Below are 17,331 nucleotides of genomic sequence, written 5' to 3'. Positions count from 1 at the left end.
TGTTATTAGGGTTTGATACTAATTGGTATAATATATATATATATATATACAACATTTAAAGGCTTTGATTTTATATTCAATTCTAATAACTATTTTAGGCAAATAAATTCAGCTCGCACAATTGTTGAAACCTCAATGAACCCCTCTTAGGTTTATTCCGATTATTAATAATACCTTCACACATGTGAAAGACCCATTAAAATCTCAGATTGGAAATCGAATGTTTAATTACTAAATATGAAAACATATACAACACGTGACGAACCCAAAAATTCTTTTCATGGGCCCCGGAGATTTGTGGAGGTTATCGCCTTATACAAGTATTTTGGTCTGCTTTGGTTCGGTTGTATAAAAATATAAAACTAACGATAATTAACAAAAGTACTTCAAAATAACATTACAAAAGGGAGTCACCAAAAGTATTCCAAAATATTATTACAAAAAATAATCCAACTTAAGCTAATCAACAAAAATACGTCAAATATCATTACAAATATCTAAACTCTTTCTCTTCGATCAGGTCTTCATTTTTGAAATCTTGTCATAGCATTTTAATTGTAAAGATTATTTTAGACAATTGACTAATGTGAAATGTGTAATTTGAATAAACAGTATAGAAGACGAAAACTTTTGGCAAAATAGCAAATACACACGGTATAGTTTGTAAATTTGGTTTTTTGAGTTTTTTTAATGTTTGTGCATTAACAAGATGGGGAAACATATTAACTTTGACTAAAATATTGGTCAACTTTTTTCAGTCAAAGACTAGACGGTGCTGACTGCTGAGAATACATTGTTGTTTTTTCAGCGAAGCTGATTGAGCTTTTGGTTTGGGCCGAAACACGTTACACTTACATGTCTAGTTCTTGATATAAACAAAATGCATCGATTATGAGCAAATATATCCATTTTTTATTTTGTTTTTGTTTTTTTTTTATTTTTGTAAATCAGCTGTTTTCGTGTTTATATTTATGTACGTTTCAAGTTGGTCTATGTTCCGATGTAAATTTTGTTCGAAAATACGTTGTTGTGCCATGTCATTTTGGTTATTTTTTATTTATTTGTACTTTTTTGTTTTTACATGTAACCGTTTGTGTGTGCTAATTTATGTTCACGATTTTGTCCCGGTACTAATCAATTTCGCATTAGTTCGCAACATGTTGGAACGTGGTTGTGATCAATGTTGCAAAAGTCGTTAGGCGGTCCCTAGGCGGCCGACCCCCTTGGAGGGAGTACTCAGAGTACTTGGGGAGTACTCGGAGAGTACTCGGACATAGTAAATATAAAGAAAATTAACACTTGGTTATTATATATATGTCAAATATCTTAAGTTTACTAATATTTATAACAAAATAGGTGAATATCAATATAAATAAAAGAAATACATTTTTAAATATAAAATATTCTAAAAATTACTAACCATTAATTAAAAAAATAATATTTGTTCTTTAATATTATTGAAATAACAATTATATTTTATTTTTTTGAGTCAAAATCGGTCCAAGTTCCCCGATAAGATGTGATTCTGGCTGAGGTTGACCACATTTGACCGATTCTTAGTAACTAGGCGGATTTACTGAAACTCGCCTCGGTGACATACCTTGTAGCGAGTACTCAGAGAGTACTCGGCCTTATAATCCTACTTTTACAACATTGGTTGTGATACTTCAACGTTGTTTTTTGTTATGTTTACTTACTTTGGTTAAGTGGTGTCTTCCATGTAATCCATTTTTAACATTATGACTCATCTCTTAAACCTCTCTGTTTAACTCGGTTGTCATTTTACAAAAACCAAAGGGCTTTCTACACTCGGTATGTATCATAATACAATATAATTACTATTATTTTCGATTATGGATTTCTTTGCAAATATTATATTAATTTAAAAAGTTATAAAAATTGAATATATTTTGATTAAGCAAGTTAAGAAAATATTTAACCTAATAAAGTATATAATTGTAAATTTTAAAAAACAAACTTACATATATAAACACATTTAGAAGTTACCGACCAAACACCCCTTCAACTTTGTATATTGTCGCTTTCATCTCCTAAAATGTCTAAACTTTTGGGTTTACCCCCTATAGTATACATAATCTGATTTTCCTAAGTTAAAAATATATATTAAAAAAAACTAACTATATGTGCTTAACTTTATATACGTGTCGGCATAAATTCGGGTTGATCTTCGTTTCGACGCCATTTGTCAAGTCTGATATGATTTTACGCTTATTTTTATGTTCGCATTGGTCTAAATTTTAGTCGATCTACATTTCCACGTCAAGTATATATAACACGTTTTCATACTTATTTTTATGTACATTTCAAGTGGTCTACAGTCTGACGTAATTTTTGTTAGGAAACAAGTCGGGTCAAATATTATACATTTTGATTCGACGGAATAAATCCAAGTGGGGGTGCGTTTCGACATAAATTTTATTCGGTAACGAGTGTGTCACTAATATATATGTAATTAGTCACGTTGAGTTAAAAAAAACTCAAACTCGTAATAATCGTTTTCACAATCACGAAGCTTATGGTGACCATTTATAGTAATAACCGTCTAAGATTATCCATTATGATGAGCATTTTATCACAACCGGTTGCAAGATGGCACAAAATGACAAGAAAACATTTTAATTGAATAATTGGAAATTCTTTTTTGTCCACAACCGGTTGCAACCTAGGTTGTTCCAGCAACCCAAGTTTGCAACCAAACTTTTATATCTAACTTGGTTTTTTCATGAAAATTACAACATTTAACCTTTTAAAAAAATACAACAACATGGTTTATTTTTTAAAAAAATATTGAACATTTTTTATATAAATTTGATAAAAAATGAAGCATATTTTTTAAAATAAAATATTGGTTTAGTTTGGGTTTTGACAGTGAGTGAAATTTTAGATTGGATTGGGTTGTATAGGTGGAAGAGAGAGAAATTAGTTTTTCCAATTTTTGTTTTTACTTTGGTGTCCTTTAAACACCATTTGAATGCATTCCTCAAAATAGATAAGGTCAAAAACGACCAAAAAAGTTACAATGTAGAAAACCAAAAATAGTAGCATTTATTGTTTGTATAGTCTGCTTAAAGCTGCTGAGTGCTGTACAATAGTAACAATGCTACATTGCATCCATATGTATTATATGAAGAAGGTGTGTAACCTTAAGAGGAAGCCAATGAAAGTAAGAAAAATATTTTCCCTTTTAAGAACAACCCTAGAAGAAAATAATTTAGTTCTTTAGTGATGAAAGTTTTGGATTATTACTTAGTTGCCTGTTCAAAAAAAAAATTATAACATGAAACTTGTTACATTATAAATCACATGAATGAATATTGATAAACTATAATAGTTGTAGCAAACTATATCACTATGATTTTCTCATTTGCATAACGTAATTTGTGGTTGGTTGGCAAAATCAATTAAGCGAGTATATATGGTGGTGTAACGTTCTCAACTTCTAGACGTAAACCAAGTCGTATTATCTTGTTAACATCGATCACTTAATGGATCGATAAAATCTTATCAACTTCTAATGTTATCGGCCTAATTACGTAAGAAGTTTTCAACTTGTGATTCAATTAGGAAAGGGTTGACATGCCTTGCCACATAGTTAACAATAATAATTAAGGTGGCTAGCTATGTCACCATGATTTTCCTCATCATTTGCGTAACGCGTGTCTTGAGAAGTGGAACGTCTAAGAAGTAAGAACGTGCTTGATTATGATGATAAACATCTCAACGCTAAACATGAAGAGACTTTTCAAATACGCCTTCGAGTAATGGGTTAACGTTTTTGGCATATATGTCTAAGCTTGATGTAGTGTGTGCCCATGAAGTGAGACATACGACATGCCTTATGCAAAATAGCAATTTCAGGCTATATATGTTTACTTTGGTCTCTCATAATAACTCAATATATTTGATATAAGTTCCTCAAAAGGTGAATTTGCGAAATCAATAAATTTCTTATTTCAACTAAAAGATCTTTAGTCTCCTATCAAAGGAGTTGGACGAGATTTAAGGATGGTTTTTTTTTAAATTACAAGATGTAAGGGCAATCTACTTATTTAGCATATATGTTACGTGCGTTAATATCCAACCGTGTTTTGTCCCTTTGGAAATTTCTTGTATCCGTCACTCTGTTTGTGTGTGTTCCGGCCGAGGACCCAGTTGTTGGCATCTTTTATCTTTATGTACATCCTCATTATCCATAATCCATATGATCTAGACCTAATCTCTTTGTGCGTATTTTGATCTTTGGCAAATATCTGGTGATAAGAAGTTAACGCAATTGAGCCTTGTTAAAATGGTGTGCAATATGGTTTTATTGTATAGAGAACTCATTGGATGTTGGATTGGTACGAAAGTCTTGATCTAAAGTATTCATATTTACCATCATACAATAATTACATGAATATATAGTTGTATACTTGTATGTTCATCTAAAAAAAATAGTATGTAGGAATCTTGATGATAACATCGAATTTTAGTTATATTAAAACATCAATCACATAAGATGTTTGCGTATTATCACAAGAATATCAAGCATTAAAAGATGCTGAATTGTTAATGTCTTTAAAGAATAAAAAAGACAAGCATGGGGACTGAATTCGCCAAAAACATTATTTGAAAATCAGATCCAAGATTTTGCCTAAACCATAGGGACCAACTATGTAAATTACTCATACTCATATTTAGAGGTACAATGTTCTACTTCTACCTCTCACTCCATTGTTGCTTCTCTTTATAAAATGAGATGCGATCTTCAAACAAAAGGTAAAATCAGTATTTTATACGTTTCAAAAGATTGTTTTTGTTTTCGGTTTATTTAATAGTTTTAAAGATTAATTTTTTATTCACCCTATAGCATCAAGGTAGGATGATATATAAGTTTATCAGTTCAGTTATGTTCATTTAAAATTTTTTAAGCCACCTCAACATTTCTCAATTTCAAAACAAAAAAAAACCAATAAAACTTGTATAAACATTGAGGATGAATTGTTTTAACTTTTAACTCATATTTTTATTTAGGTAAATTAACGATATTTATATACAAAATTTATTATTTACGTTTTCACTTAAATTTATTAAGTTCGTTTTTTTTTTAAATTGGCTTCTCAAAATGTTATAAGTAAATATTAGTTAATAAATAATTGATGTTCAAAAAGAATTAATAGTTAATTATGCTTGTTTTTTATAAAAATAATTGGCGTTCAAAAATAATATAGTTAATTATGCTTGTTTTCTATGAAAAACTCATCATTAAAAGTTATATTCTTCTGTATAATTTATTAAAACCATAATCACACAGGCTAACTCCTAACAATGTTGGAATTTTGTTTTCAACGGCCAACATTTATCCCATAGTATTGTTTGGTGGCAGATAAAGAAGATAAGTTCAATGGTTTCCAAAAAAGTTTTTTAAACCTAGAGATATCTAAATATTTGCTCAGGGTATCCAAATAAATATAACAGCGAAGAAAAAAATGCACGATTCTTGTACTTCAACATGAAAGTTGAGGGGTATCCAAGGCTCCCACCGGCTACCCCCTATATCTGCCTCTATGTGAATTAACGACACACACAATTGTTTACCCTATGTCGCATTCACTATGATGACAATGGTCAGACAGGAAGAAAATGATGATACCATAGATCTTTCACCATAAACTATGTTCAATCGATGTTGCACATTGAAAAAACTAATATTGTATCTTATCGATCCTGAGTACGTGTTGGAAGCTATGGATGGTCGGGACTTAAACCCAACCGCTAAAAATTTAAGTATACAAAGAAGAAAATATACATGATTGACTATCTAGTGAAGCAAGATACCAAAGACACGATAATTAAGTCCTTAATAGCTAAGTTTGGCCCAAGAATTAAAATGTATCCATAATTGTGTTGAATGATGGAAGGCTTATGTTGCTTGATGCAATCAAGGAGGTGCAAGAACTCAAGACTAGAGGTATGGCTCGTTTTTTCATGTTGTTAGTTATACTGCTAGTCTAGCAATGCTTCATGGTTAAAGGCACGCATAAATTTCTTTACTTTTTGTTTACTTATGCCAGCGTGTTGGCTTTGTCATTTCGTATGCTATATGGTTAAAATAAGAGAGTTTTAATGAACTTCTAAGCTTTAATTGTTTATAATTTGGGTTCTAGTCTTATTGGTTAGTGTGGATGTTAATTTGGTATGCTATCTTGTAGATATGTGGTTAATTATTATGAACTAGGGTATATACCCACGTAACACGCGGATGGAAAAACATGTCAACAAACATAATAAAATTAAATAACAAATTCAAGCAACACAAAACTTCTTCAAACTTTCAGACCAAAACGTTAACCATTTACTTTGTCTAGATATTAAAAGTTAAAAGTTATAATAAGTTAATTTACACCGAACAAATAAAAAACATCAACAAAAGACATAAACATGTTCTTTCATATTAAACCACCGTCAACTTCTTCAAACATTCTACCAAAAGAAACTCATTTTGCTTCACCACCTGAAAATTTAATAAAATAATAGCATCCAAATTAAATATATTATAATAAATAATACTGTTATTAGAATAAATTGTAAACTTCTTCAAACATTCTACCAAAAGAAACTCATCTTGAACACTTATTTTTCATTTTTGACCAATCTTGTAACAAACTTTTAAATCATTAACATTAATATTTTGTTAAACTTTCAAAACTTAAAACGTTTTACAATAAATGAATTTTCAAATAACTTTGGAAAGATTAAATTTATCATAAAATTGGTTGCTAAATAAGTGTATGTGTGTGTGTGTATGTGTGTGTGTGTGTTAAAAGGAAAATCAAACCCGAGCTGACCCATTAAAAAAATATGTATTTAACTCTAAAAAGTTTTAAAATATAATTTGTTATTATGGAAATGTCAAATCGGTTTTAAATTAATTTATTGACTGCTTAACAAAAATAGTTTGTAAAAACAATCAAGAATTTAATTTGTTCTTATTTGAAATTCAAAATTTTGACAACAAATTAAAACATAATAGGATTAGATAATATTAATTTTGTTAAACGTATTATGTAGATGAAACATGTGACGACACGAATTCATACCGAACAAATTTGATATTTTGTCAAATTTGGTTACGAAATGATTTATAGATGAAAAATGAATATGCCTTTTTAGTTAAAAAAATAGGATAACTTAAAAATAACTTGTGACGACAAGAATTCATACCGAACAAATTTGATACTCTTTTAAAATTAACACAACACGTTTCGAAATAATTACAAAATATTAAAAAAATGGTTAATTAGTCAACTTCAAAAAATTATAGAAATGTTTTTTATTTTTGAAACATCGATATCGGGAGGTTTATTTTAGAATTTAATTTTGACATTTAGACATAATAATAATGGTCAAATATAAAAAAATGGAAATTTTGTTGAGATTGAAAATTATGGAAAGCTTTAAAAGTGTGTGTTTAATTTGTAAAATTACGTATTAATCGGGTTTAATTATGTTATGACTATTAACAATAAATTAAGCAATTATAATGACTATTTAAAATTTGAAATTTAAATATAAATTCGAAATGATTTATTTAAATTTCGTATTTAAGCAACACCTTAGTATATTTTTAGTTACTTAAAAGTAACTTATAATGATGATTCTAATTTGAATTTCTAATAGAAGATTGAAATTATTAATTTGGGGGTTTATTTTTAGACATTAATTTTAACATTTAGGCGTAATTATAAAAGATCAAATATAAACAAATGAAAAGTTGGATGACGATATAATATAAATAGAAACGATATAAAATTTTGAAATTAGAAACAATAATAAAAACGATAATAAAATTTTGAAACGATATGCCGAATTTTGCATATCTTATATTATGTAAGATATAATATAAATAGAAACGATAATAAAATTTTGAAATTAGAATATAAATAGTAATCAAATAGTTTGTAAATTATCAAAATATTATCAAAATAAGGTAATATAACTTATCTTTGAAAATTTTAGTCAACTTATTATTTAAATTATTGATTATTAATTCTAAAATTAAGTTATTTAAATGTAACAATATAGTCAAAATTTTAATGTATATAAAAAATATATTTTAGTCAAATCATCATTATTATTATGGACCATTAATTATAAATTAATGGTTAATCATATACCAAAATTGTTTAAAATTACCATATTCAAAGCATTGACCTACATTGACCTTAAATATGTAAGATCAACTTTGAGTGCGTGATAAATTTTATGACTATCCATTATATATACTTATATATGGTGATCAAATTTATAACGATAATAATTTTTTTAAATTAGAATATAAATAGAAATCAAATAGTTTTGTAAATTATAAAAATACGGTAATATAAGTTATGTTTTAAATTTTAGTCAAAATTTAAATCTATATAAAATAATATATTATAGTCAAATCATTATTATTATGGACCATTATTTATAAGGAAAGTCAATATTCAATATAGATGTTAATTAAAGTGTGATTGAGATAATTAAAGTATTTAAATTACCATATTCATGTTAATTCGGTTATTTAGACAAATAAGGAAAGTCAAACTAAATCAATTGTATTAATAACCTGAAATAATAAAATCAAATATTAATATTGATATTATGGAGTATATTAATTATAATTAATAACTGGAAAATTTTAAAGGTGTTAACGGAAAAACGAAATTATGAGAATGACTATGGTATCTCGGATTTTTTCATAGAATTTAAATTGAAATTAGGTTGTATGACTCGTGACATTTACCTGAAATTATAAAGTAGAATATTAATGTTTATTAGAGCATAACCATATATCCATTATATATACTTATATATGGTGATCAAATTTACAACGATGATAAATTTTTTAAATTAGAATATAAATAGAAATCAAATAATTTTGTAAATTATAAAACTACGGTAATATAAGTTATGTTTTAAATTTTAGTCAAAATTTAAATCTATATAAAATAATATATTGTAGTCAAATCATTATTATTATGGACTATTATTTATAAAGAAAGTCAATATTCAATATTGATGCTAATTAAAGTGTGATTGAGATAATTAAAGTATTTAAATTATCATAGTCATGTTACTTCAGTTATTCAGACAAATAAGGAAAGTCAAACTAAATCAATTGTATTAATAACCTGAAATAATAAAATCAAATATTAATATTGATATTATGGAGTATTTTAATTATAATTAATAACCGGAAAATTTTAAAGGTGTTACCGGAAAAACGAAATTGTGAGAATGACTATGGTATCTCGGATTTTTTCGTAGAATTTAAATTGAAATTAGGTTGTATGACTCGTGACATTTACCTGAAATTATAAAGTAGAATATTAATGTTTATTAGAGCATAACCATATATCCATTATATATACTTATATATGGTGATCAAATTTACAACGATGATAAATTTTTTAAATTAGAATATAAATAGAAATCAAATAATTTTGTAAATTATAAAACTACGGTAATATAAGTTTTGTTTTAAATTTTAGTCAAAATTTAAATCTATATAAAATAATATATTGTAGTCAAATCATTATTATTATGGACTATTATTTATAAGGAAAGTCAATATTCAACATTGATGCTAATTAAAGTGTGATTGAGATAATTAAAGTATTTAAATTATCATATTCATGTTACTTCAGTTATTCAGACAAATAAGAAAAGTCAAACTAAATCAATTGTATTAATAACCTGAAATAATAAAATCAAATATTAATATTGATATTATGGAGTATTTTAATTATAATTAATAACCGGAAAATTTTAAAGGTGTTACCGGAAAAACGAAATTGTGAGAATGACTATGGTATCTCGGATTTTTTCGTAGAATTTAAATTGAAATTAGGTTGTATGACTCGTGACATTTACCTGAAATTATAAAGTAGAATATTAATGTTTATGTTATGGAACATTTGATATTTAATTTATAACCGAAAAATTTAAATGTCTTACCGGAAAATAACAAATAATGATAATAACCATGGTATTTCCGTAAATCAATCTGGTAAATTACCTTAAATAATAAAGTTTTGTTATAACATTGATATTTTGAAATATTAGAATTATAATTTATAATCGGATAATTTAAATGTGCCTTACCGGAAAAACGAAATAATGATACTGAATATGGATGAAGCTGATTTATATAGAACCTAGAAGAAAAACATGTATAACAAAAAAACAGGAAAAATATTAAACTTCAAATAAATATAAAACACCCATTGTTATAGATATAACACATAAACGGAAAACTTACTGGAATAACTTACAGGATTAACGTAAATACGTACAAATATTAGCTTCATTGCCCTTTTTATTTAGAACCTTAACAATGAAAATAAAGATAAAAATGTTAGATCTACAATAACCGGAAGAAAATATGATGTTGCCGGAAAAAGATATAACCTTGCCGGAAAATCATATAACATTATTGGCCATTAAAATATAATATATAACCTTACCGGAAAACGATTAATCTCGATATACATTACCGGAATATAGAAGATGGTGGAGTTAATAATTAAGCCGAGAGAGAGAGAGAGAGAGAGAGAGAGAGAGATTAAAATGATTAAAATGATGGTGGAAAATTCTAAGGTTTAAATAGTGTGTGAGATGACACATGTCAGCATAATAGAGACTTTTAGAATGGAAATTTGGTGAGGTGGAAGCCTAGGTGGATAGCCTAGTAGAATGACATGTGGCAAATTGTATTGATTTAATTATTAGTAAGATTTTAGATTAGATATATGGTAAAACACAAATGCTATCATCTAGTATTTATTGAGATTGCTTATTAAATCATTAATTCAATACATGGTTATTTACTCACTAACAATCATATAAGCATCTCTTCTTCATCGATTTTATGAGAACACATGCACTTGACATAATCTAGTTCAGCTTCAACTAAAGAAAACACATTAAGCAACAAAAACTTCATCTAAAAAAACACATTAGTGACAAGATATTCGAAGCATTGATTACAATAATTTGATTTATAATCTATTGGTATATACATGATGATGTGTCGTGAATATGAAAATTATCTCTTCTTATACGACACGGTATATCTAACTCGCACGATTGTAGAAAACTCAATGAACCACTCCTATTGAAATTCCGATTCAAAATAATACCTCACATGTTTCGACATGAATGGCTGTCTTTGAAAATTGTTAAAATTCTGGGCCGAAGACAAGGCAGGAAAAATAACACTTGGGGCTATTTAACACCCAAATACACACAAGTTAGTGTTAGAGCCGAAAGTATCACAAAATTTAAACATGATAAACGTCAAGGTTGTTAGTTTTATAATTAGACTAATATACCGTTTGTGTATGTATTGTAAATTTTTTAACGTTATTTGTATATAACCCCGGAAATAACAATCATGAAAAATTAAAAATAAAAACGTAATCTTTTAATAACAGAAAATATTCACGTACCATTATCCTTATCGAGACATGGAACCAGAATTAATGTTTGGTGGACGCTTGTGACAAAAGACATGTTGGTGAAATCAAAAGGTACATGACTAAAAACACAAATAGTTAAATTTAATCTTATTTTTGTTTGTAACTCTCAATAATTCTTAATTTATGAGAATAAATATTAATGGGTTGAATCAAATACAAATAAAATTAGCGTCCTAAATATGAAAATCAAATAAAGTAATTAAATATACAAATAGAGTAATTACTCTATGATGTAATTATATAATCACTTTACTTGATTCTCACAATTAGCACGTTAATTTCATTTGTACGTTAACTTTCCCCTAAATATAATAATCAATTTATCTCACGCAACAAAGACTATATGGATTTTTCGTACGAAAGGTGAAAGGCGAATTGTGTGTCGTAAAATCCATAACGTGACAAACAATCAAAATCAAATAATTATATGATATGAAACCACTATTGAGGAATTTGAGAATAATAACTTCGATTTCTTTGAAACTATTTTGTGGTTCTTTAAATGTCTCAATCAGATAAAACTCAACGAGATCAAGAATGAGTACGAGATTTTTGAGAGTGAATTCTATGAATCAAAGAATAAGCGTACAAAGACAATGAACGGGATATCAATTTAGGATAAGTGACTAAAATATGTTTTTGAACGGAAATGAAAAAAAATAATCAAATCACATAAACAAAAATGACAGATAACTAATTTAAATGTATCTCATTCTCTCACCATATATCTATCATCTACCCATCTTATTAAGTTATTGCGTATATTAATATCCCAATAGCTCAAACAATTATTACATTCCAGTGAAAAAAAATGCCAAATTAGCTGGTTTAATGTAATCTTCATGAGTCATGACAAGCAACCAATCCAGTGTAGCTGTGTTGTTGGCCCATCTCATATTCAGATTTAGTTTTACCGATATTTTTTAATTGCCAAAGCCCATTCCACTATTTTCAAAGCCCAAATTATTTGAGAGCCCAATTTTTACTTCCCAAATTTATGGTAACTAGTAAAGTTTCCATGCGCGTTAAAGCAAAAATTCAATTGGCATCGGTTTACTTCATTACAATATTGAAATGTTACCGACACTCTGGTATAGCAACCTAAACAGAAAACCTAAAAAACAAAGTTGTAACATGCCTAAAAACAGTTAATACGAATAAAATTAGTAAACATATAAAAGTCGATGATGTATGTACATATTTTTGAGTAAATCGTAATATAGACAAATTATTTATTATTAAAAAAAATATGTGGAAACATAAAATAATGAACTTAAGGTAAAGATTATGCTTACCATGGGGGACTACGTGTCGATGTAACACATGGACATGAGATTATTCATAATGTAGTTGTAGATAGGCTTAAGAAAAAGTAAAAAAAAAAAAGAATGAATGATGAATAGCGTTTTTAGTGAAAGCTACTAACTTTGGTTTTTAATATGTATATAATATGTATATGTGATAGGCTCCCAAATTAAGTTTTAAATCCTCTACATAGCCTAACGAGTATAACACATGTGGGCTTGCTCACGATAGATTTCCCCACGCCCCATTCACAACGGACGTAGGGTTCTGTGGGCTTGGTGCTATTGTGGATGTCTGGATGAGCCCTCCCGTGCTTACACATCAATTACACATAGCCTAAAGTTGATGTGCAAACTTTTGAACTTGGTCCCTCTTGTATTTCATGAACTTGGTCTAACTTTTGAACGTATAACTTAACCAAAAAATATTTTATTTGTTTATCTTCAAAAGAATTACATATTAATAGTTTCCATTGAACTAAACAATATTTGTTTATATTCTAAATTTGAACTCATTTTCAAATTTTAAGATTATATTGTATATCTGTCTATACTATATATAATACATCAAACAAGGGCAAATTAAAACACCTTGGTTTTAAGGGATTCACAAATCAATTAACATATAGTACAACCTTTAATGCATATAGAATAAGGGCAAACTTGTCAACAACTAAAAGAGGTTATTAAATAGTTACAACATTGACCCCTTCACTTTGCTTAACTTTTATAAATTTTAAAAATAGTTACAACTATGATCCTTGATCTTTCACTCTTATATGATTTTTATTTTCATTTTTAACTCAACCTCCCTCATTATTTTTAACTATTAATAACTTTTTCATGTGCTAATATTTTTTTAAAGAAATTATACCATAAAAACGAGCATGTTTTTATTTTTAATTTGAGTATCATATTGTTATAGTTTTTTCATTTAAAAAATATCATTTTACGTAGAGGCGTTTGTTGTCTGGTTTTAATGGATTTTAAATTAAATCGTGGGTCAAACCGTTAGTAACCGGTTTTTGTCGTCGAAAACCAGAACGAACCTTTAAAAATTGAAAACGACCAGCCAAAATTTAATGAAAAAACTCAATGGTGAAATCAAACCAATGACCAGTTTGAACGTTTTTCGGTTTCAAATCGAACAACGAACATCCATAAACTCGTTACGTGGTTACATATGTATGTGTTTCCCGTTGCATCGCACGGGCACCCATCTAGTTCAATAATATACACAATGTTTATTAAACACAAATACCGAACCAACATTTAATAAAGTAATTAAGTCTGAAAAAAAGCATCTTAAATGGTCGCACTTAAAAAACTGGTCCAGAAACAGAGTAAATAAACTTGAATCCCATACTGGATGTCACAGGTAACGAACTCCATGTGGATGGATATAAAGCTGCTTTATGATGGTTTATAGACTATAGAGATCACAATTAATAAAATATATCTATATATCAACAACTTTATAATACCTTTTTAAACTACTCATGAAGCATGAGGGATTTTTAAAACTTATATCTTCTATTAAAAATCTAATATGCTGATTTTTAGTCCTTGATTTTTACCGTTCTCAAATAAAATGATATGGGAAGATGTTTGTTTCATAATCAATAATATGATAAGATCGTAGCATATATATACGTCTTGCTTAGAAGATAATCTTAAGTAGTAAGAGAGATAAATATCGAATGTTAGTCCTTGTTTGGAGACAGAAGGTCTTCATTTAACCGGTCAATGCTTTTTATCTTTTCAAATAAAATGATATAGGAACATGTTCATTTCATAACCAATAATATGATAAGATTATTACATACGTTGTGCACATAATATAATCACAAGTAGTAAGAGAGATAAATATATAAGTGGCTACATAGACATTGTTTAAATCACATTCAAAATGTATAATACGTTATGCTCATGGTTCTTAACGTATTATTAACGTTGAAAAAATTGTTCATCTATGCTATAATGTTATCGTGTCATTAACTTTGAAAAATTGTTCATCTATGCTATAATGTTAGAAGACATTCAAAAAATTTATATACTATCACTAGGTTATAAAAACTTTAACATTACTTGAATCACTCGAGCTCAACTCATTTCAAACCTTTTTTCTAAAGCTCGGGGTCAGTCGAGAAACGTGAAATTAAAACATAGAAATCCAAAATAGATATAACTAAAAAAATACAAACGCTCGTAAGACTCGACAAGCTTAAAAGAGCTTCTCATATAAAACTCAAGTTCACCCCGTTAACAAAACAAGATATATTTAAGTCACAAGCTTGATAAAACTCGACTCGTTTGCACCCCTATTTTTAGCTTAATTATAAAAAGTTAAAAACATTCCGGGTGTAAGGTTCTAAAATTGACTTTTGAAGATCGTACATACTTAACCGCATAAAGTACAAGTCACTAAAGCAAGGAATACAAGACTAGGTGGGTGGAGGAGCACTAGACTAGACTACCCCGCGTGCATCTAAATATGGACCCACTAAAATAATATTAAAAAAAAAACTAAAAACTTAAAAACAACACCCAACCAATGTAAAACACCCACGTGTCAAAGCCCTACAAAGTATTATAAAGCCATCCCGAATAAAACGCATGGCAGACTTCGTTGCCGTATGCTTCGCAGGCCCACCGTAAGCCCGGCCCCACTTTAACGCGCATAAAATCAACGGTTTTTAAAACCCACTGGCCCACTTTCCACCATCTGTGGTCCTTTACTGGGCCCCACGGCCCCCTAACATGGACCCCACCACATTTACCGTAGACCCCAATGCCTGCCCACCTTTTAGACCCCACTCTTCACTCACGTGCTCACACATGATAAACAAAATTAAAAAATATTATTATTATTATTATTATTGAGGAAGATGAACAAACACATGACTTGTTGAAAACTAGTTGTTAAGGTGTTGGACTATTTGTTGTCTGAATGAAATGAAACTCTTTGCTGTTGCTCACTAGTTGAGTACCGGTGGTGGAAGTGGAGCTGGCAGTAGGTGTGACATTCGTCATTTTTGGTTTATTTTCTCCGGTGGCGAGGAATGAAATCGGGGCGGCGGATAAGTTTACGAATGGCGTTGCGGGTGGTTGAAACGCCCAAAACGCCGTCGTTCCGTTAACCGGTATCGCCCATACCGGTACTAAAGATTGAGGGTGTGTGGCGGTGGTGGTTGTGATAGGAGCGAATACGGTGGCGGTGACGGTGGCGGAGGTGGTATTTACGTTTTCGGTTCCGGTTCCGGTTCCGGTTCGGTTTATGTCGAAATCGGATGGGAGTTTTCTTTTATTATTGGTATTGGTGGTGGCGGTGGAGGTGGTGGGGATTTTTAGAGTGCCGTTTACTGTCGTGGCGATTGCGGGGATGGTACCGGTACCGGTGGCGGCAATTATGGATGGTTCGGCTCGTTGTAGGAGCCACTGGATTGTTTCGCCGTCGGATTTGTGTCCGAGCTCTCTGGTGAGCTGGAATACCCGCGCCGCGCATGTCGCGGGCATTCGGATCCTTCTTCCCCGACCCTCCACTTTTGTGTGGCGGTCCTTGGTGGAGGACCGTTTGGAAGACTGCGCTGGCTGTGGCGCAGTAGAGAGGGGCGGGGAAGAAGGATGAGGTGGCAACAACAGCGGTTGGTTTTGTTGGGACAACAGCTGTTGATGCTGTTCTTCTTCCAATACAGTTTCTTTCTTTAGTTGGATTAAAGGAACTGACGGTGGTGGTGATGGCGGCGGTGAGGACATGGTGGTGCAGAACTGGAGATGGGATTGAAAAGATGTGAAAAAGTTTCGATTTTTGGTTTGGTTTCGATTCTCTAAATTCAAGAAAGAAAGAGAAGATGTGGGATTGGGTAAATGATGGTGAATGGGTGAGTATTGGGGCCAAGAATTGGACCACCATACAAATAACAAGGCCATTCTTTGATAATGTGGGGACAAATGGTACCAAAGGTGTTTGATCAAATGCCCAACCCAAATATTATTACATCATTAACAACGAGTGTTACAATGTGTTGTAAAGTTGAAAGAGCATACTATCTAGAAGACTAGAACTCTTTGGATGTTTATCACCTATGATAAAAATCTTTGTTATAAAAAATATAATTTTCCTTTAATGCTATAATTTGTTATACTTAAAAGTAAGGGTGTAATCAAGCCCGAGGTTGATTAGGTTCGAGTTTGGCTCGTTTTGACATACGACTGCTTGAGCTCAAGATCCGTGAGTTGATTTTCCAGCTTGGAATCAGCTCGTTATTATTAGTTAAAATATATACATTTTAAACTTTTTGTTTATATATTTTGTGAAGAAAAAAAAACTTAAAATGATCCTAAGCTTGACTCGAACTCGTTTAGTACATTAAACGAGCCAAAGCTTAGCTTAAGTTCAACTGTGTAGTGTGAAATTAAATACATAGAAGTCCAAAAGATGCAAAGATTATAAAATACACAAGACTAGTTAAAGTTCGACGACCCTATTCTAGTTTCCTACA

General features: G+C 29.7%; 1 protein-coding gene across 1 annotated transcript; it reads right to left on the bottom strand.

Annotated features, from left to right (window-relative positions):
• Positions 1 to 15,751: 15,751 nt before the first annotated feature.
• On the bottom strand, positions 15,752 to 16,931 carry LOC143563614 (transcription factor TCP19-like). The gene has a single exon (XM_077051111.1). The coding sequence runs from the start codon at positions 16,757 to 16,759 to the stop codon at positions 15,752 to 15,754; it is 1,008 nt and encodes a 335-aa protein (XP_076907226.1). The 5' UTR covers positions 16,760 to 16,931.
• Positions 16,932 to 17,331: the final 400 nt, after the last annotated feature.

This window comes from Bidens hawaiensis, unplaced genomic scaffold (assembly GCF_021521415.1).
Source record: "Bidens hawaiensis isolate Kalapana, Puna unplaced genomic scaffold, B.hawaiensis_p1.1 tig00021501_1, whole genome shotgun sequence".
Classification (NCBI taxonomy): Eukaryota; Viridiplantae; Streptophyta; class Magnoliopsida; order Asterales; family Asteraceae; genus Bidens; species Bidens hawaiensis.
The sequence above is the reverse complement of the archived record's forward strand: the minus strand, read 5'-3'. Positions and strand labels throughout refer to the sequence as shown.

Bases quoted from the DNA above. Each gene is read 5' to 3' on its own strand.
- LOC143563614 (XM_077051111.1), bottom strand. From the start codon at position 16,759: ATGGCCTTGTTATTTGTATGGTGGTCCAATTCTTGGCCCCAATACTCA.